This window comes from Elgaria multicarinata, chromosome 9 (genome assembly GCF_023053635.1).
Source record: "Elgaria multicarinata webbii isolate HBS135686 ecotype San Diego chromosome 9, rElgMul1.1.pri, whole genome shotgun sequence".
In the NCBI taxonomy this organism is placed as follows: domain Eukaryota; kingdom Metazoa; phylum Chordata; class Lepidosauria; order Squamata; family Anguidae; genus Elgaria; species Elgaria multicarinata.
In genome coordinates, this window is record NC_086179.1 from 41,533,070 (window position 1) to 41,549,747 (window position 16,678).

The window sequence follows — 16,678 nt, forward strand, 5'->3', positions numbered from 1 at the left end:
ATATGTAAATATCCTTCTATATAAAAGCATGTTCCTAACATTCCACAACACTTTATAAGCTCCCAGAATAACTGCTTTGTATGACCATACTGAGACTTCTGACCATGCAAAAATGTCAAAGGCTTTGACAGTTTCACCTTCAAAACCCCACTCCTCACAGAGGACCTTTGGGCTAAGAGGATCTGCTGAGAGGATGGACTTCCTCCCATCAGGAAGAATCCCTATATTCATTCTAACAGAGCTATATTGCTCTATTAGACTGGATAGGGAGATGTAAACGGGTTGCTCCCATGAAAAAAGATGTGAGTGGGTAAAGGCCACATGAGATTTCAGTTGGGGGTGACCCCCCTGCCCCTAGAGGTTTTCATGGAAGCACCCTGTTAATATCAAGTGTTTTCTGTAGAGAGATTTCTCCTAGCTACACAAAGCTGTCATTTTATAGAATTGTAGATTTGGAGGGTATCTTAAAGATCATCTCGTCCACCTATTTGTTAAAGCACTTTGAAAACATTTTGAAAACTGTATATGGAGTGTGTCCTGGGCCCCAACAGTTGTCAAAACTGTTACAAAGCGCTTTAAAGCAGTAGTGTAGATCCTGCTCCTGATAGGTTGCCATTCAGCTTCTTGTAATAAAAGAGAGCCCGCGTTTGGAGGCAGTCTATTCCGCTGTTGAACAGCTCATACTATTAGGCTTTTTTTTCTAGTGTTTAGTCAAAATCTCCCTTTTTGTCATTTAAACCCATTGGTTTGTGTCTTATCCTGTGGTGTAAAAAAAGAAAAATTGCTCCAATTTTTCCAACCACCCATCAAATATTTAATATAGTTATCATATTGCCTCTTAATAATCTCTTCTCCTAAACATAGATTAAACATACCCAACTCCTTCAACCTTTCTTCCTAGGACTAATGGCCTCCTCACCATTTGACATTCAGGGATCTGGGAGGCTTGCAAACGATCTGTGACTGTCAAAGGGTATATGGGGTGGGTTGAATTTTAATTGGCTTGGAAATTAGCTGGGCCATTTTCAGTCTTAGCTTGTTTCTGAACTAATCTGATGCAAACCATTGATAACTCACCTCTCTTGAGTTTACTGACTTTTCTTTTGACTATTGATTTCTCTATTGTTGAATGTGGAGTTGCCTTTGAAGAGTCTTTGGAAACTGTAGTTGGTGAAGTACATGGCAGATCATCAGAATTTACAGCAGCTGTCTTTGAGATTTGATATCGTGAGAGCTACCACATATATACTAGATCCTTTCCCTTCCTGGCTTATAAAAGCAGCCAGAGGGGGACTGGCCTAGTGGGTAAGTGGAGTGATCAATGCCTCCCTTCACCAAGGTAGGGTGCCAGCCTGCTTGAAGGAGGCAGTGGTAAGACCCACATTGAAAAATCCCTCCTTGACCCCCACTGTATTGGATAACTACTGGCCAGTTTCCAACATCCCATTTTTGGGCAAGATATTGGAGCGTGTAGTGGCCTCCAGGGATTCCTGGATGAGGGGGAGTTCGGCAGGGGAGGTCAAGGGGGAGGCCTCTAAGAAAAAAGAAAAAAAAGGGAAAAACAAAACAAAGAAAAACATAGAGTAAAAAAACCCACAAAACCACACACACACACACACACCCAACCAAAAAATTATTTTCCCTTAAGACATACTCATATAGTTGTGTACCTTCAGAGAGGACAGGACAAAGCAAAGGCAATTCCACTATAATCAGAAAGGAAAAAACAAAGCAGAAATAGACAATATGGATGGAAAGGAGTCCCTAGAGGTGGTGACCTGCAAAGGGTGTGCAGTGTTCGTGTTTCTGCCTGAGCTCAACATGGCGTATACCTGCAACAAGTGCAAGCTGGTGGCACTTTTGGAAGAAAAAGTGAGAGGACTTGAGCGGTGACTGTCCACCCTCCAAAGAATAAGAGAAGACGAGGAGTTCTTAGACCGAACGGTGGAACTGTAACAGCAACAAGAAGCACATGAGATTGAAGAGCAACAGCCAGCTGAAGCAGAAGTGGAATATGCTGAGGGGAGGAAAGCCAATGAAGAGGAAACTCTCTGGAAAAGAGTGACAGTTAGGAGCAGAAGAACTAGAAGGCATTCTGCACCGGTGGAACCATTAGAGTTAAGCAACTGCTTTCAGCTTCTGAGGATGAGACTGAAGGACAGTTTGCAGAGGAAGAAGTACAGGAGACACCGTGCAACAGTGAACAAGAGGCAGTAGGTAGGTCAACTAAGAAGAAGAGAAGAGTAGTCGTGGGAGACTCCCTGCTGCGTGGGATTGAAACCCAAGTATGTCGTGAAGACCCATGGACTCGCCAGGTGTGCTGTCTTCCTGGAACACAGATTAGAGATGTGACTGAAGGGTTACCAAAGCTCATAAAGCCCGCGGACACATACCCATTTGTTCTCATCCATGTGGGAACAAATGATGTCACCAAGCAGAGCTACAAAGAAATCATTTCAGACTTTGAAGCTCTGGGAAGGAAACTGAAGAACTTTGGGGCCCAGGTAGTTTTCTTATCCATCCTCCCGGTTCTTGGAAGAGGATTAGAAAGGGAAAGAAAAATACTCCGGATGAACGACTGGCTACGAAGGTGGTGCCGACGTGAGAGTTTTGGATTCTGGGACCACGGGGTACGCTACTTGGAACATGGACTGCTGGCAAGGGATGGGTTGCACCTCACAAGGGCTGGAAAGAATGTGTTCGGCCACAGCGTGAAGAACTTGATCAGGAGGGCTTTAAACTGAATCTTACGGGGGTGGGAGACGTAAACTTCGAGGCAACAATGGATGAAGGCCAATGCACCACAGTACAGAGAGCAGCTCCAACAGTGTCCCAAAATAGTGTCTGCAACAATGTAGGAACAAAGCCAGACTATAAAACATATGGTCTTCGATGTCTATATACTAATGCCCAGAGCATGGGAAACAAACAGAATGAACTTGAATGAGTTCAAATCTCCAGGGCCCGATGAACTGCATCCTAGAGTAATGAAGGAGCTAGCGGAAGAACTCTCAGAACCTTTGTCTATTATCTTTGCAAAATCATGGAAGACGGGTGAGGTGCCAGACGACTGGAGGAGGGCTAACATCCCTACCTTCAAAAAGGGCAAAAAGGAGGAACCTGGGAACTACAGACCAGTCAGTCTGACATCCATCCCTAGGAAAATTCTGGAGCAGATTATAAAGAAGTCAATCTGTAAACACCTTGAAATCAATGCAGTGATTACTAGAAGCCAACATGGATTTGTCAGGAACAAATCCTGTCAGACTAATTTGATCTCATTTTTTGATAGGATAACTTCCCTTGTGGACTGTGGGAATGCTGTGGATGTCATATATCTTGACTTCAGCAAAGCTTTTGACAAAGTACCACATGACATTCTGATTAACAAACTAGCTAAAAGTGGGCTAGATGGAACAACTATTAGGTGGATTCACAGTTGGCTACAGAATCGGACTCAAAGAGTACTTATCAATGGAACCTTCTCAAACTGGGGAGAGGCAACGAGTGGGGTGCCGCAGGGCCCAGTGCTCCTCAACATTTTTATTAATGATTTGGACGAGGAGGTGCAGGGAACGCTGATCAAATTTGCAGATGACACAAAATTGGGTGGGATAGCTAATACCCTGGAAGACAGAAACAAACTTCAAAGTGATCTTGATAGGCTGGAGTGCTGGGCTGAAAACAACAGAATGAAATTTAATAGGGATAAATGCCAAGTTCTACATTTAGGGAATAGAAACCAAATGCACAGTTACAAGATGGGGGACACTTGGCTCAGCAATACTACAAACGAGAAAGATCTTGGAATTGTTGTAGATCACAAGCTGAATATGAGCCAACAGTGTGATATGGCTGCAAGAAAGGCAAATGCTATTTTGGGCTGCATTAATAGAAGTATAGCTTCCAAATCACGTGAGGTACTGGTTCCTCTCTATTCGGCCCTGGTTAGGCCTCATCTAGAGTATTGCGTCCAGTTCTGGGCTCCACAATTCAAGAAGGATGTAGACAAGCTGGAGTGTGTTCAGAAGAGGGCAACCAGGATGATCAGAGGTCTAGAAACAAAGCCCTATGAAGAGAGACTGAAAGAACTGGGCATGTTTAGCCTGGAGAAGAGAAGATTGAGGGGAGACATGATAGCACTCTTCAAATACTTAAAAGGTTGTCACACAGAGGAGGGCCAGGATCTCTTCTCGATCCTCCCAGAGTGCAGGACACGGAATAACGGGCTCAAGTTAAAGGAAGCAAGATTCCAGCTGGACATCAGTCTAAACTTCCTGACTGTTAGAGCAGTACGACAATGGAATCAGTTGCCTGGTGAGGTTGTGGGCTCTCCCACACTAGAGGCCTTCAAGAGGCAGCTGGACAAGCATCTGTCAGGGATGCTTTAGGGTGGATTCCTGCATTGAGCAGGGGGTTGGACTCGATGGCCTTGTAGGCCCCTTCCAACTCTGCTATTCTATGATTCTATGATCTAGATCCATTTCAATCTGGCTTCAGGCCTAGTTATGGGACAGAAACAGCTTTGGTCACCTTGGTGGATGACCTACGCTGGGAACTGGACAGGGGAAATGTGTCCCTGTTGGTTCTGCTGGACTTCTCAGCGGCGTTCGATACCATCAACCATGGTATCCTTCTGGTCCGCCTTGCTGGGATGGGACTTGGAGGCACTGTTTTACAATGCCTCCATTCCTTCCTGGGTGTTTTACAAATATTGTGGAATATGAACCAATTGAATCCAATAAAAAGCAATCCGGATGCGACGTTTCAGGTTCAAAGAAAAAGCTTTATTTTTCACTTCAGGTATCAAGGTATCTCTTTGCGCAAAGGTCCCCTCTCCCGTGCCAATTTAGAGGGAAAAGCATGGAACGGAAGTTTACTTCTTGCTTTATACAGAGAGAACCATTTGTACACATACAATTGGCTGCTAGCCCAAATCGTCACCCCTTACATCACCCGACATGCTCAGCTGGGAAGGGAAAGGGTTAATTCTGCACAATCTCCCTTCCTGCCCAACCCCCTTTGCAATGTCCCCTGGGACATTCCTGTCCCACCTTGCCTACGTGGCAGAAACTTTCCCACTTCACCATCCCTCCATCCAATCAGTATTCACTATCCCTTCCCAAATTCTCGCTGGAACGTGCGGAAAGGAAGGTGAAGAAGCCCCCAGCACCCCAAACTGGCGCCTGACATTCCTTTCGATGGGCGAGCTTCCCACCTCTTATTTCTCTCCCTGGTTTCCCGCCGAGCTGTGGGGAAAGGAAAAGAGGTATGTGTGTGTATACCAGCTGCGCAAGCAAGCGCCTGGCGATTTAACCGGTGGCTAGGGCTCATCCTTTACACTTGAGTAAGCAACCTTACCCAATGGGGCCTTTCTGCCCTACCTGGGAGTAGAGGGTCTACTCTACTCATCTAAAACCAAAAGATGGTAATTCGGGGCGGGAAAGGAGGGTTTTAGAGAGCAGAAGAGAAGGGGAGAAATGGACGAAGGGAATAATGGGAAATCAGTTAAATTTCCATAACAGATGGGCAGACCCAGATGGTGGTGCTAGGGGACTCCTGTTCGACTCCTTGGCCATTGGCCTATGGAGTCCCTCAGGGCTCTGTTTTGTCTCCCATGCTATTTAACATATACATGAAACCGTTGGGAGAGGTTATCTGGAGTTGTGGGGTGCGGTGCCACCAGTACGCTGATGACACCCAACTCTACTACTTTCTACCTAATTCCAAGGAAGCTGTTTCTGTGCTAAACCGGTATCTGTTGGCAGTAATGGATTGGATAAGAGCGAACAAATTGAACCTTAATCCAGACAAGACAGAGGTGCTCTTGGTCAGTCGAAAGGCAGATCAGGATTACACTCTCCTTGAAGACACAGGTCCACAGCTTGGGTGTACTTCTGGATTCAGCCCTGAGCCTGGATGCCCAGGTTTCAGCGGTGGCCAGGAGTGCATTTGCACAGTTAAAGCTAGTGCGTCAGCTGCGCCTGTTCTTAGAGATGTCGGACGGTGACACATGCCTTAGTTACATCCTGATTGGATTACTGCAACACACTCTACATGGGGCTGCCTTTAAAGAGTGTTCGGAAACTCCAGCTGGTTCAAAGAGCTGCAGCCAGATTGTTGACCTGGGCTAGTTACAGGGAGCATACAACTCCCTTGTTAAACAGCCCCACTGGCTTCCAGTCTGTTTCCGGACACTATTCAAAGTGCTGGTTATGACCTATAAAGCCCTATATGGCTCGGGTTCAGGTTGTCTGAAAGACTGTATTCTCCCTTATGAGCCTGCCCATGCTTTGAGATCTTCTGGGGAAGACCTTTCAGTCCCACCATCTTCACAGGTGCGCCTGGTTGGAACATGGGAGAGGGCCTTCTAGGTGGCTGCTCCAGTGCTCTGGAACTCTCTTCCCAGGGAAACTAGACTGGCTCCTTCCTAATAATAATAATAATAATAATAACAACAACAACAACAACAACAACAACAACAACAACAACAACAATCCTCTATATGGCCTGTAGAGCCCTAGGGTGTCCTGCCCACTTTCCCCTGTTGTCCAGCTATTAGCCATCAGCTAGGTGAGCAGGGAACAGATACGTGTTTTCCTACTTCTGTTAGCAGTTGAGGAGACAGCAGTCTGGATCAGAATTACTGGGAGGAGGAGAGATCTCAGTTTCACTGCTGCTGATACTATTAAGTTTTCTTATAGATTTATTATTTAACTGTTCTTAACCTTTAATCCACTACTACCCACCAAGTGTACAACATTATCATCAAATGCCCTTCCAGCCAAAAGTAAAGCAGCACTCCAGATAAGGCACCTTTATTCTAATATATAGATATATTTATATGTGCATCATATGTATATATCATCTGATATCTGCATAATTTACACATATCTCAGGTATGGATTCAGTTGCTCTTGTACTTGGTGGCAATCAGCCAATCTCTTGACAGCAGGTTTATTACAGCCCAACTGGCACCTTTTGGAGAATCTATTTCTCCATTATCTTTTTTGCCCAGTCTGTTTTCTTTCTGGAAATTTATCATACATAATTAGTTTCATTATAATTGTGTGGCAAAATGTTATTTTTGCCCAAAAAAGGAGGGGACATTTTTGTTTAATTCCCCTTTGCTGTGTGCCACTTTTCAAAGTGCTTGAGGGAGAAATTACAATTTGAGATTTTATTGTCTGGGCAGAGTATCTCTGTCTGGTTGTCAAAAGCCATTGCAAGAGGGGGAAAAGGACTGCCTAAAATTGTTAATTCCCAAATGCCCCATCAAACGTTTTTAATGGCCCCAAGATTTGTAGGTCACTCCTTTGAGGAATATATGGTCCCAGTTAAAAATTAGTGACTCTAAATTTGTTTTTTTGTTTTTTTAATATTTATTTATTTATTTATTACATTTATATACCGCCCCATAGCTGAAGTTCTCTGGGCGGTTTGTATGTGGTTGATACTTTAGTTTACTGGGACAAGATGATGACTGGACTCCAGTTGGACTTTGGTATTTCTAAAATTGGTGCTCCACTGAGGGAACTTAATGTATTTCTCACTTTCCAATTTTTGAGCTAATATAATGAGGTCTCTTATGAATGAGACTTCAGGTACTAATGGTTACAGCCCAGGAGAGCAATTGTTTCTTACAATTTGCTTGCTTTGAACCGTCAGTATTTTGTCCACAATAAATGTAGTATTCCATCAAAAGTCTCTTTGGATGATGTAACTGTACACAAAATTCAGTGAGCTCCCTTGTCCTTCCTTTCAGAAGGAAACTAATGAGAGGGGTTCATTGTTACATATAGTTAACACAGTTTATAGACAGCATAAGTTAAAGCTTTATTTCTTTAACAATGGTAAAGGTGTTTTTAAAAATAGTCTATGAAGCAATAGTAATTTCATAAACTACCTTCACATCCAAAAGGTTTTCCATATTTTATTAATACTCATGGTATCTTGTGGACAAAAATGTAAATGTAAAGAAAATTTAGAACCCCATGTTTTCAATAGCTCATATTAACAGATTCAGCAACAGATATGTAAGCATTAATATAAATTATTCTAATTAACTTACAGCTAATATTATTTTATAGGGCTTGATTGGTACATTAATATGGATATATTTCACTCAAAACAGCTATTACATTATTCTCCTATAGAATTACTTATGGTCATTATGCTTAGATATATGTTGCTTTCAGATTAGACTTTTATTGTGGAATCACCATGCCTCACTCACAGAATTTTACAAGGGGCCCAGACTACAACATCTTCAATTTGTAACTCTCCCATGTTTTCTCAAAATTTCTCCTTCCTGCCATTTCTTCCATTCTTTTTCTTACCAGAAAAGAAGGCTAAGTAGGTAAAGACAGAATGGCTGCACAAAACCTCTTGATTAGTAGCACTGCCCTTTGTCTCAAATGGTTGGTTATTTGGCCAAAATAACCAATGCAAATAACCAACGCTGTGCAGAGTTGGCTGTTTGAACCACCGTTGGTTATCATGTTGTGTGGAGGGCACCATTGGTTATTTCCTCAGCTACTGTTGGTTATTTTTTCACCCACAGAATCATCAGGCAAGAGCAGTCAAAACGTCTGCTACCACTCTAGTCCAGCCAGCAGGATAAATTTTGGGGAGCAATGGCTGATGGGATACTAGCAGGAAGACTGAAGGAGGATAGAGGGTGGGGGATCATTGAGACAAACCAGTCTGGACTAATAGTCCAGATGATGTGGACAGGGTCCTTGGATTGGTGAGAGCCACCACGTGTATACTAGATCCTTGCCCTTCCTGGCTTATAAAAGCTGCCAGAGGGGGACTGGCTGAGTGGGTAAGCGGAGTGGTCAATGCCTCCCTTCGCCAAGGAAGGGTCCCAGCCTGTTTGAAGGAGGCAGTGGTAAGACCCTCCTTGGCCCCCACTGTATTGGATAACTACTGGCCAGTCTCCAACATCCCATTTTTGGGCAAGGTATTGGAGCGTGTGGTGGCCTCCCAACTCCAGGGATTCCTGGATGAGACGGATTATCTAGATCCATTTCAATCTGGCTTCAGGCCTGGTTATGGGACAGAAACAGCTTTGGTCGCCTTGGTGGATGATCTTCGCCGGGAACTGGACAGGGGGAGTGTGTCCCTGCTGGTTCTGCTGGACCTCTCAGCGGCGTTCGATACCATCGACCATGGTATCCTTCTGGGCCGCCTTGCTGTGATGGGTCTTGGAGGCACTGTTTTACAGTGGGTCCATTCCTTCCTGGATGGATGGACCCAGAAGGTGGTACTGGGGAACTCCTGTTCGACTCCTTGGCCATTGGCCTATGGAGTCCCTCAGGGCTCTGTTTTGTCTCCCATGCTATTTAACATATACATGAAACCGTTGGGAGAGGTTATCCGGAGTTGTGGGGTGCGGTGCCACCAGTACGCTGATGACACCCGACTCTACTACTCCTTTCCACCCAATTCCAAGGAAGCAGTTTCTGTGCTAAACCGCTGTTTGTTGGCAGTAATGGATTAGATGAGGGCGAACAAATTGAAGCTTAATCCAGATAAGACAGAGGTGCTCCTGGTCAGTCGAAAGGCAGATCAGGGAATAGGGATTCAGCTTGTGTTGGATGGGGTTACACTCCCCCTGAAGACGCAGGTCCGCAGCTTGGGTGTACTTCTGGATTCAGCCCTGAGCCTGGATACCCAGGTTTCGGCGGTGGCCAGGAGTTTATTTGCACAGTTAAAGCTAGTGCGCCAGCTGCGCCCGTTCCTAGAGATGTCAGACCTGGCCACGGTGACACATGCCTTAGTTACATCCCGATTGGATTACTGTAACGCGCTCTACGTGGGGCTGCCTTTGAAGAGTGTTCGGAAACTCCAGCTGGTTCAAAGAGCTGCAGCCAGATTGTTGACCGGGGCTGCTTACAGGGAGCATACAACTCCCCTGTTAAAACAGCTCCACTGGCTTCCAGTCTGTTTCCGGGCACAATTCAAAGTGCTGGTTATGACCTATAAAGCTCTATATGGTTCGGGTCCAGGTTATTTGAAAGAACGTATTCTCCCTTATGAGCCTGCCCGTGCTTTGAGATCTTCTGGAGAAGCCCTTCTTTCAGTCCCACCATCTTCACAAGCGCGTTTGGTGGGAACTTGGGAGAGGGCCTTCTCAGTGGTTGCTCCGGTGCTCTGGAACTCTCTTCCTGGGGAAGCTAGGCTGGCTCCCTCCTTGATGGGCTTTCGGAAGCAGGCTAAAACTTTTTTGTTCAAGCGGGCCTTTGGAGAATAATCCAGCCCTCCATCTATGTTAATGTCTTATAATTTTGTTGTGTATTTTTTAATTGTTTATGGTTTTGTTTCCCTCCCCCCCATGTATATTTTAAACTTTGTAAGGCCGCCTTGAGGCCCAGCATTGGGCAAAAGGCGGGATACAAATAATAATAATAATAATAATAATAATAATAATAATAATAATAATAATAATAATAGTCAACTCAACACTGATCGTAATCCATAGCACAGTTGATTATAATCATGTTGTGTGGGGATTACCACCTAGATAAACAATTATCAAGTTGATTATTACCCCAATGTTGAGTATCATGTTGTCTGAACACAGCTATTGAGAAAGGATATGCCAGGTTTTTTTATTTTTAATCTAATAAGTTTATAGATTCACTAGCCAGTGAAAATCTTATTTTTCTAAGCTCCAGACACACCTAATGGTTACCATTAGCTTCACTCTTGGATTCTGTCACTTTCTAGACACTTTTTAAGTCTGTGAGCTTCAATGTAGAACTTGTACTCTTGTTGAATGATCATTGCTTAGAGATTAATAGGGCGGTTGCACTTGGTAGATTTGGTTAGACCTTTCTAGAGTCTTTGGCCCTTCCTACACCTAAGGATTATCCCAGGAAAAAGGAGGGATCATCCCTGCCTGCTTCCAGAATCCCCTGTGAGTCATTTGGATGTATAGGGATGATCCTGGGACAATCCCAGGAAAAAAGGCAGGTGTAGAAACAGCCTTTGTTCCTATTGGTGATGGCCAGAAGTGTTTTTGACCAATTCTGGCTATTGAGGTGACAGCATTTTCTATTAGATTTCATAATTCTTAACTTTGTAGCAATTGAGCTAGAATACTCTGAAGGTCCTCAATGATTATTGGAGCTTTTGGGAGCTGGGAGTACATGGCACTAGCTGTCTTTTGTTTTCTGGGCTCAGTTATAGGTACTGCTTATGACCTATAAACAATTTAAGAACATAAGAACAGCCATGCTGGATCATAACAAGGGTCCATCTAGTCCAGCACTCTGTTCACACAGTGGCCAACCAGCTGTCAACCAGGGACCAACAAAGCAGGACATGGTGCAACAGCACCCTCCCACCCACGTTCCCCAGGAACTGGTGCACACAGGCTTACTGCCTTGGATACTGGAGGCAGCACACAACCATCAGGGCTAGTAGCCATTGATAGCCTTCTCCAGGAATTTATCTAACCCTCTTTTAAAGCCATCCAAATTGGTGGCTGTCACCACATTTTGTGGTAGTGAATTCCATAATTTAACTATGTAATGTGTGAAGAAGTACTTCCTTTTATTTGTCCTGAATCTCCCACCAATCAGCTTCATGGGATGACCCCGGGTTCTAGTATTTTGAGAGAGGGAGAAAAATCTCTCCCTATCCACATTCTCCACACCATGCATAATTTTGTACACCTCTATCATTTTTGTACACCTCCTTTTTCCCAAGCTAAACAATCCCAGCTGTTGTAACTTCCCTCATAGGGGAGATGCTCCAGCCCCTTAATCATTTTAGTTGCCTTTTCCTGCACTTTTTCCAGCTCTATAATATCTTGTTTTAGGTTTAGTGACCAGAACTGTACACAGTATTCTAAGTGTGGTCATACCATAAATTTGTATAAAGGCAGTATCATACTGGCAGTTTTAATCTCAATTCCTTTTCTTATAATGCCTAACATGGAGTTTGCTTTCTTTACAGCAGGCGCACACTGGGCTGACATTTTCATCGAGTTGTCCAGCCCAAGATCTCTTTCTTGTTTGGTCACCGCCAGCTCAGATCCCATCAGGTTATACTTGAAGTTGGTTTTTTTTGCCCTAACATGCATCACCCTACACTTGCTTACATAGAACCACATCTGCCATGTGTTTGCCCACTCTCCCATTTTGGAGAGATCCCTTTGGAACTCTTCACAATCCCTTTGTGTTTAAACAACCTTAAATAATCTGGTGCCATAGGCAAACTTGTCCACTTCACTGCTCACTCCTAATTCCAGATTATTTATGAACAAGTTGAAAAGAATTGATCCCAATATCAATCCCTGTGGGATCCCACTATTTACTTCCCTCCATCTGGAGAATTGACCATTTATTCCTACTCTCAGCTTTCTGTTTTTTAACCAGTTACTGATCCATAAGAGGACCTCTCCTCTTATTCCATAATTGCTAAGTTTGTTCAGGAATCTTTGGTGAAGGACTTTATCAAAAGCCTTTTGGAAGTCCAAGTAAACAATATCCACCAGATCACTCCTGTCTACATGTTTGTTGACACTCTCAAAGAATTCTAGAAGATTAGTGACAGGACTTGCCTTTGTGGAAGCCATGTTGATTCTTCTTCAGCAGGACATGCCCTTCTATATGATAACTAATTTTGTCTTCAATAATGCTTTCAACCAATTTACCTGGAACAGATGTCAAGCTAACCGGACTGTAATTTCGTCTCTTAGCTTCTCCGGGTCAGCAACCTTGGCCTCAAGGAAACAAACTTGTTCCCTGAGTGCTAGGAGCTCATTGCACCGAGCACCCCCCATGATTTCTGTCCAGCAGGCAGATAATCATACATTTGGCACTCAGTGCAATAAACTGGGAAGTCCCCACACCCCTGCTGGCTTTCTACATTCATAGCTGGTTTGTTTATTGTTATTATTGCTGTTATAGGGTTTGTTTACTAGGAGTTTGTTACTGGGAGAAGGTAGGGAGTTTATTTAGAGCTTAGGGTTTGTTTGTTTATTTGTTTTAATTTAAAGTTACTTACTGTTAGTAGGGAAGGAAAGAGTTTACTCCCTGGCTTCCTTGCCCTGCTGCTAAATTTGCCCAGTTGCTTAACTCACGTGTGTCCTGATGCTTCATCACTGGCTGAGACGCTTCGTCGCTGGGGTTGAGATGCTTCGTTACTGGGGCTCCTTGTGCTCAGAGAGCTGGCTCCTTGCTAGTGTGCCTGCTTTTATAGATGGGCTCAGAATACCTGAGAGAACAGCTCCGTTCCTATATCCTATTATGATAATGAAGATACATTGAAAATGTATCATGATACAAATGTGTACTTCAGAGGAAAAGCTTGAAAAGTTTTAAAATGCTTTAAAAACCGCCACTTCTGATGCCACTTCTGTTTCCCAACATGAAAACAGAAGTGGCATCGTCTTCATATCTCAGAGTTTCCTGTTTGAATTGGCCTTTACCAGATGGCCAATTTTAAAAAGTTAAATTACTAGTCAATTACCTTTAAACTCCCCCGATGTGAGGTTTAGGGTGCAATCCTATGCATGAAAAAGTCTTACAACTGTTAGCATTCGCCAGCCAGCATGACTGGCTAGGGAATGTTGGGAATTGTAGGACTTTTTTCTGTCTAAACTTGCATAGGATTGCACACTTATTCTTGGTTTTAGATAAGAAAAAGATAACATTTCAGTGTGCTTTCCTGCATAGTGTGTTTAATTTGCTAGCTTATTTTTTCATATTAATATTCAAAAAAATTCAGAAAAGTTTTGCTGATTCAAACCATAACCATAATGAAATTTATTCTTTATTTTCAGCATCTGGCGTGGACCAAATATAAACTGCACAGATAGTTCAGGGTACAGTGCTTTACACCATGCAGCTTTGAATGGTCACAAGTAAGTGCTAATTGACTATTGATATTATGTTAGTATTACTTTTGTGCTGCACATTTATGCTGGTATCAACCTGCATAAATTTAGAAGGCAGCTGGACAACCATCTGTTAGGGATGCTTTAGGGTGGATTCCTGCATTGAACAGGGGGTTGGACTTGATGGCCTTGTAAACCCCTTCCAACTCTGCTATTCTATGAACATAGTCATATTTTTATGTGTGTGCCAGGATTTTAGTAAAGTGTTCTATTTGAAATGCTCTGTAATTTTGCAGTTTCCTTCACTATTTTCTTGTATACTGAATTATTTTGTTCTGATGGACTGAATATTTACTTATTTATTTTGAACGTTTATATTCTGCCATTATTTTGCAAGAAAATTCAAGATGGTTAATAGCCAAAAATGACAATGACAATGAAAACACAGATTAGAGCCCATTTTAGGGGAAACTTTATGGTGATGATGTTAGCAAAGAAAACTTACTGAACCACTGCCATGTCACCCAGTGGAAATTTTCCAGGGTGAAGCTGGATTCGAGAATCTCTGTGGGGGTGGTGCTCTGATCAATTTGCAAGATATTAAGGATAAAATCCTTGCATCTGCTCCAAGTTATGTGCTACTGTTATAACGAAATCCATTCCTGTGTCTGCTAGGACTTTTGTCTAGTGACATTTTTTATGGATGCCTCTCAGTTTGTACAACCAGAGAATGTGGACAATGAGGCATGCCAAGTGTCTCTTCCTACAATCATGGCTAATTAAATCTGCAAGGACAGGATTAAGAGAGTAGGTCAAAGACATCAGAAATGCCTATTTGAGAGAAGGTGAGGTTTCAGGTTTTTTAAAAGAAATATTAGTAACACCCATTCTTTTTTTTAAAAAAGCCATAATTCTATTTTTTTTTTTTTTGCGTTTTTAGGCAAGGTCTTTGAGTGCATGGTGATTGGCTAACACCATATTTTCTTTGATAAACCTGATTAGTTGGAATCATGCCACATTGGTTTCCAACCTGAGTATGAAACTGAAACTGTCTTGGTTACCGTAGTAGATGACCTGTACCAGGAGATAGACTTGTGTGACCTTTGAAGTATGATGTGATCCTGGAGTATATCCCCTCAGCAGCTTTTAATAACATTAGCCATGGTATTCTTCTGGACCAACTTGCTGGGATGGGTTTGGGGGGCATCGATTTGTGATGACTCTGATTATTTGGGGAGATTATTTGGTGTATAAGATTTTCTTTTTCATGTCTCTGCATCACACATAGAGGTTCTATGCCTGCACAGAGATTTGTTAGGAATATTCTAGGGCTGAAAAAGCTTTAGATGGGAAGTTTCCCGACTCTAACGGCACACATTTGAACAGCATGACTCCTGCCTTCCATCTAAGCTCCTCTTCATCTTCTATAGCTGCAGCACACCCTCTATCTTGTCATTTGTTGAGGCTGAATTTCCTGGAATTTGTCCTATGCCATTTTATAGGACAAACAAATCCTGGCAAACTAACACAAAACACCAGAAACTGTGAAAACTTTTATTGTTAGCAAAGCAGTTTTTATAGATGAGCTTCTTAATTCTCATAGCTAAAGCTTAATGGTCTTAATGGTCTTAAGAATCTAGATCAGTGCAAGCCAGCAGGCACTCTAGACTATTGATGATAATCAATAGGAAACAAGAATTCAAGGCCTATGAAAAGTATAGTCATACCTTCCATGGCAAGTACTTAATGATTCATGGGCTTCAAGGAAAGACATTTTGAACGAAACAAACTAAGTCCATATCAGAAGTGTTTCCCACAGCTCAAATGGAGGGAAGTCTCAAACATGAAGGGTTAAATGCAGCATAGGATGGACAGTAAAAGATGGACATTAAAGACGATATTCCCAGCAAAGGCTCCCAGTCTGAACATCGGCTTAAGAGCAATGGCTGCAGTAACACACCTCCTAGCTATCTAATTGAAAAGCAAAGTGTATGCCAAACAGGATTTTCTATTCTGCCCTCTTGAGTTGATGTATTAACCTGTGTGACACCTCTGAAAACTTCTGTCCATTCTTATAGTTTCTCATAGAGAGGCTGTTAGCTATGGCATATGCTGTTAGCTGGACAGGAAAGACTTGTTCCCCTCTGCTTTCCTCTGAGAAAACTGACACAGATAATCCCAAATTTATTCTGATACTAGCTGATATACCCGGTATTGCTCAGGTCACTAAAGAAATTGTTATTTGATAAATATCTAGTCTCTCAGTGACTGGCAAAGAGTAGCATCCAGGGTCGGGCAAAGCTGGTAGTAGGCCCGGGCCAGATGGGAAATGTAGACCCCATTTCAAACTGCTCATTAAGCATTTTTAATCAGTTCTAAATACATACGAACTAGAACAATTTATTAAAAAGGTAATGGCAAGCACTTTTATTGATGCCAATGAGTTCGAAATTAACTATTTTCGTTCCCTTCCATATCAGCACTTTTTGATATGGGAGGTGCTACATCGCTACCCATTCCACCAGTTCTACCTCTCTTGCCTACATTTATTCCAGTATTAGATAAGAGCCAACAGGTCCTTGATGAAGTGCATATCATTGGCTTGACCTTGGAGGGAGAGATCAGAGAGAGATCCTCATTGTAGCAGCTGCCTAGAGATTATCGTCCTCCCCCTCTGTTGTCTTGGGACCTCTTGCTCCATCGAAATTCTCCAAATCTCCAGACTTATGTTACCCCAGAATCTTGTTCACACTACTCACAATACCTAAATTCTAACAGGCATGGAAGAGGGTTAGCATGATGGATTATCCTTGCACTCCTCCTTGT

General features: G+C 42.9%; 1 protein-coding gene across 8 annotated transcripts in view; it reads left to right on the top strand.

Annotated features, from left to right (window-relative positions):
• ANKS1B (ankyrin repeat and sterile alpha motif domain containing 1B) overlaps positions 1-16,678 on the top strand; it is a 373,862-nt gene that overhangs the window by 16,838 nt on the left and 340,346 nt on the right. For all 8 annotated transcript variants that reach the window (XM_063133719.1, XM_063133713.1, XM_063133716.1 and 5 more), the window contains exon 2: positions 13,799-13,879. In XM_063133719.1, coding sequence (XP_062989789.1) covers positions 13,799-13,879 — 81 coding nt within the window. The remainder of the gene's footprint in view (positions 1-13,798; positions 13,880-16,678) is intronic.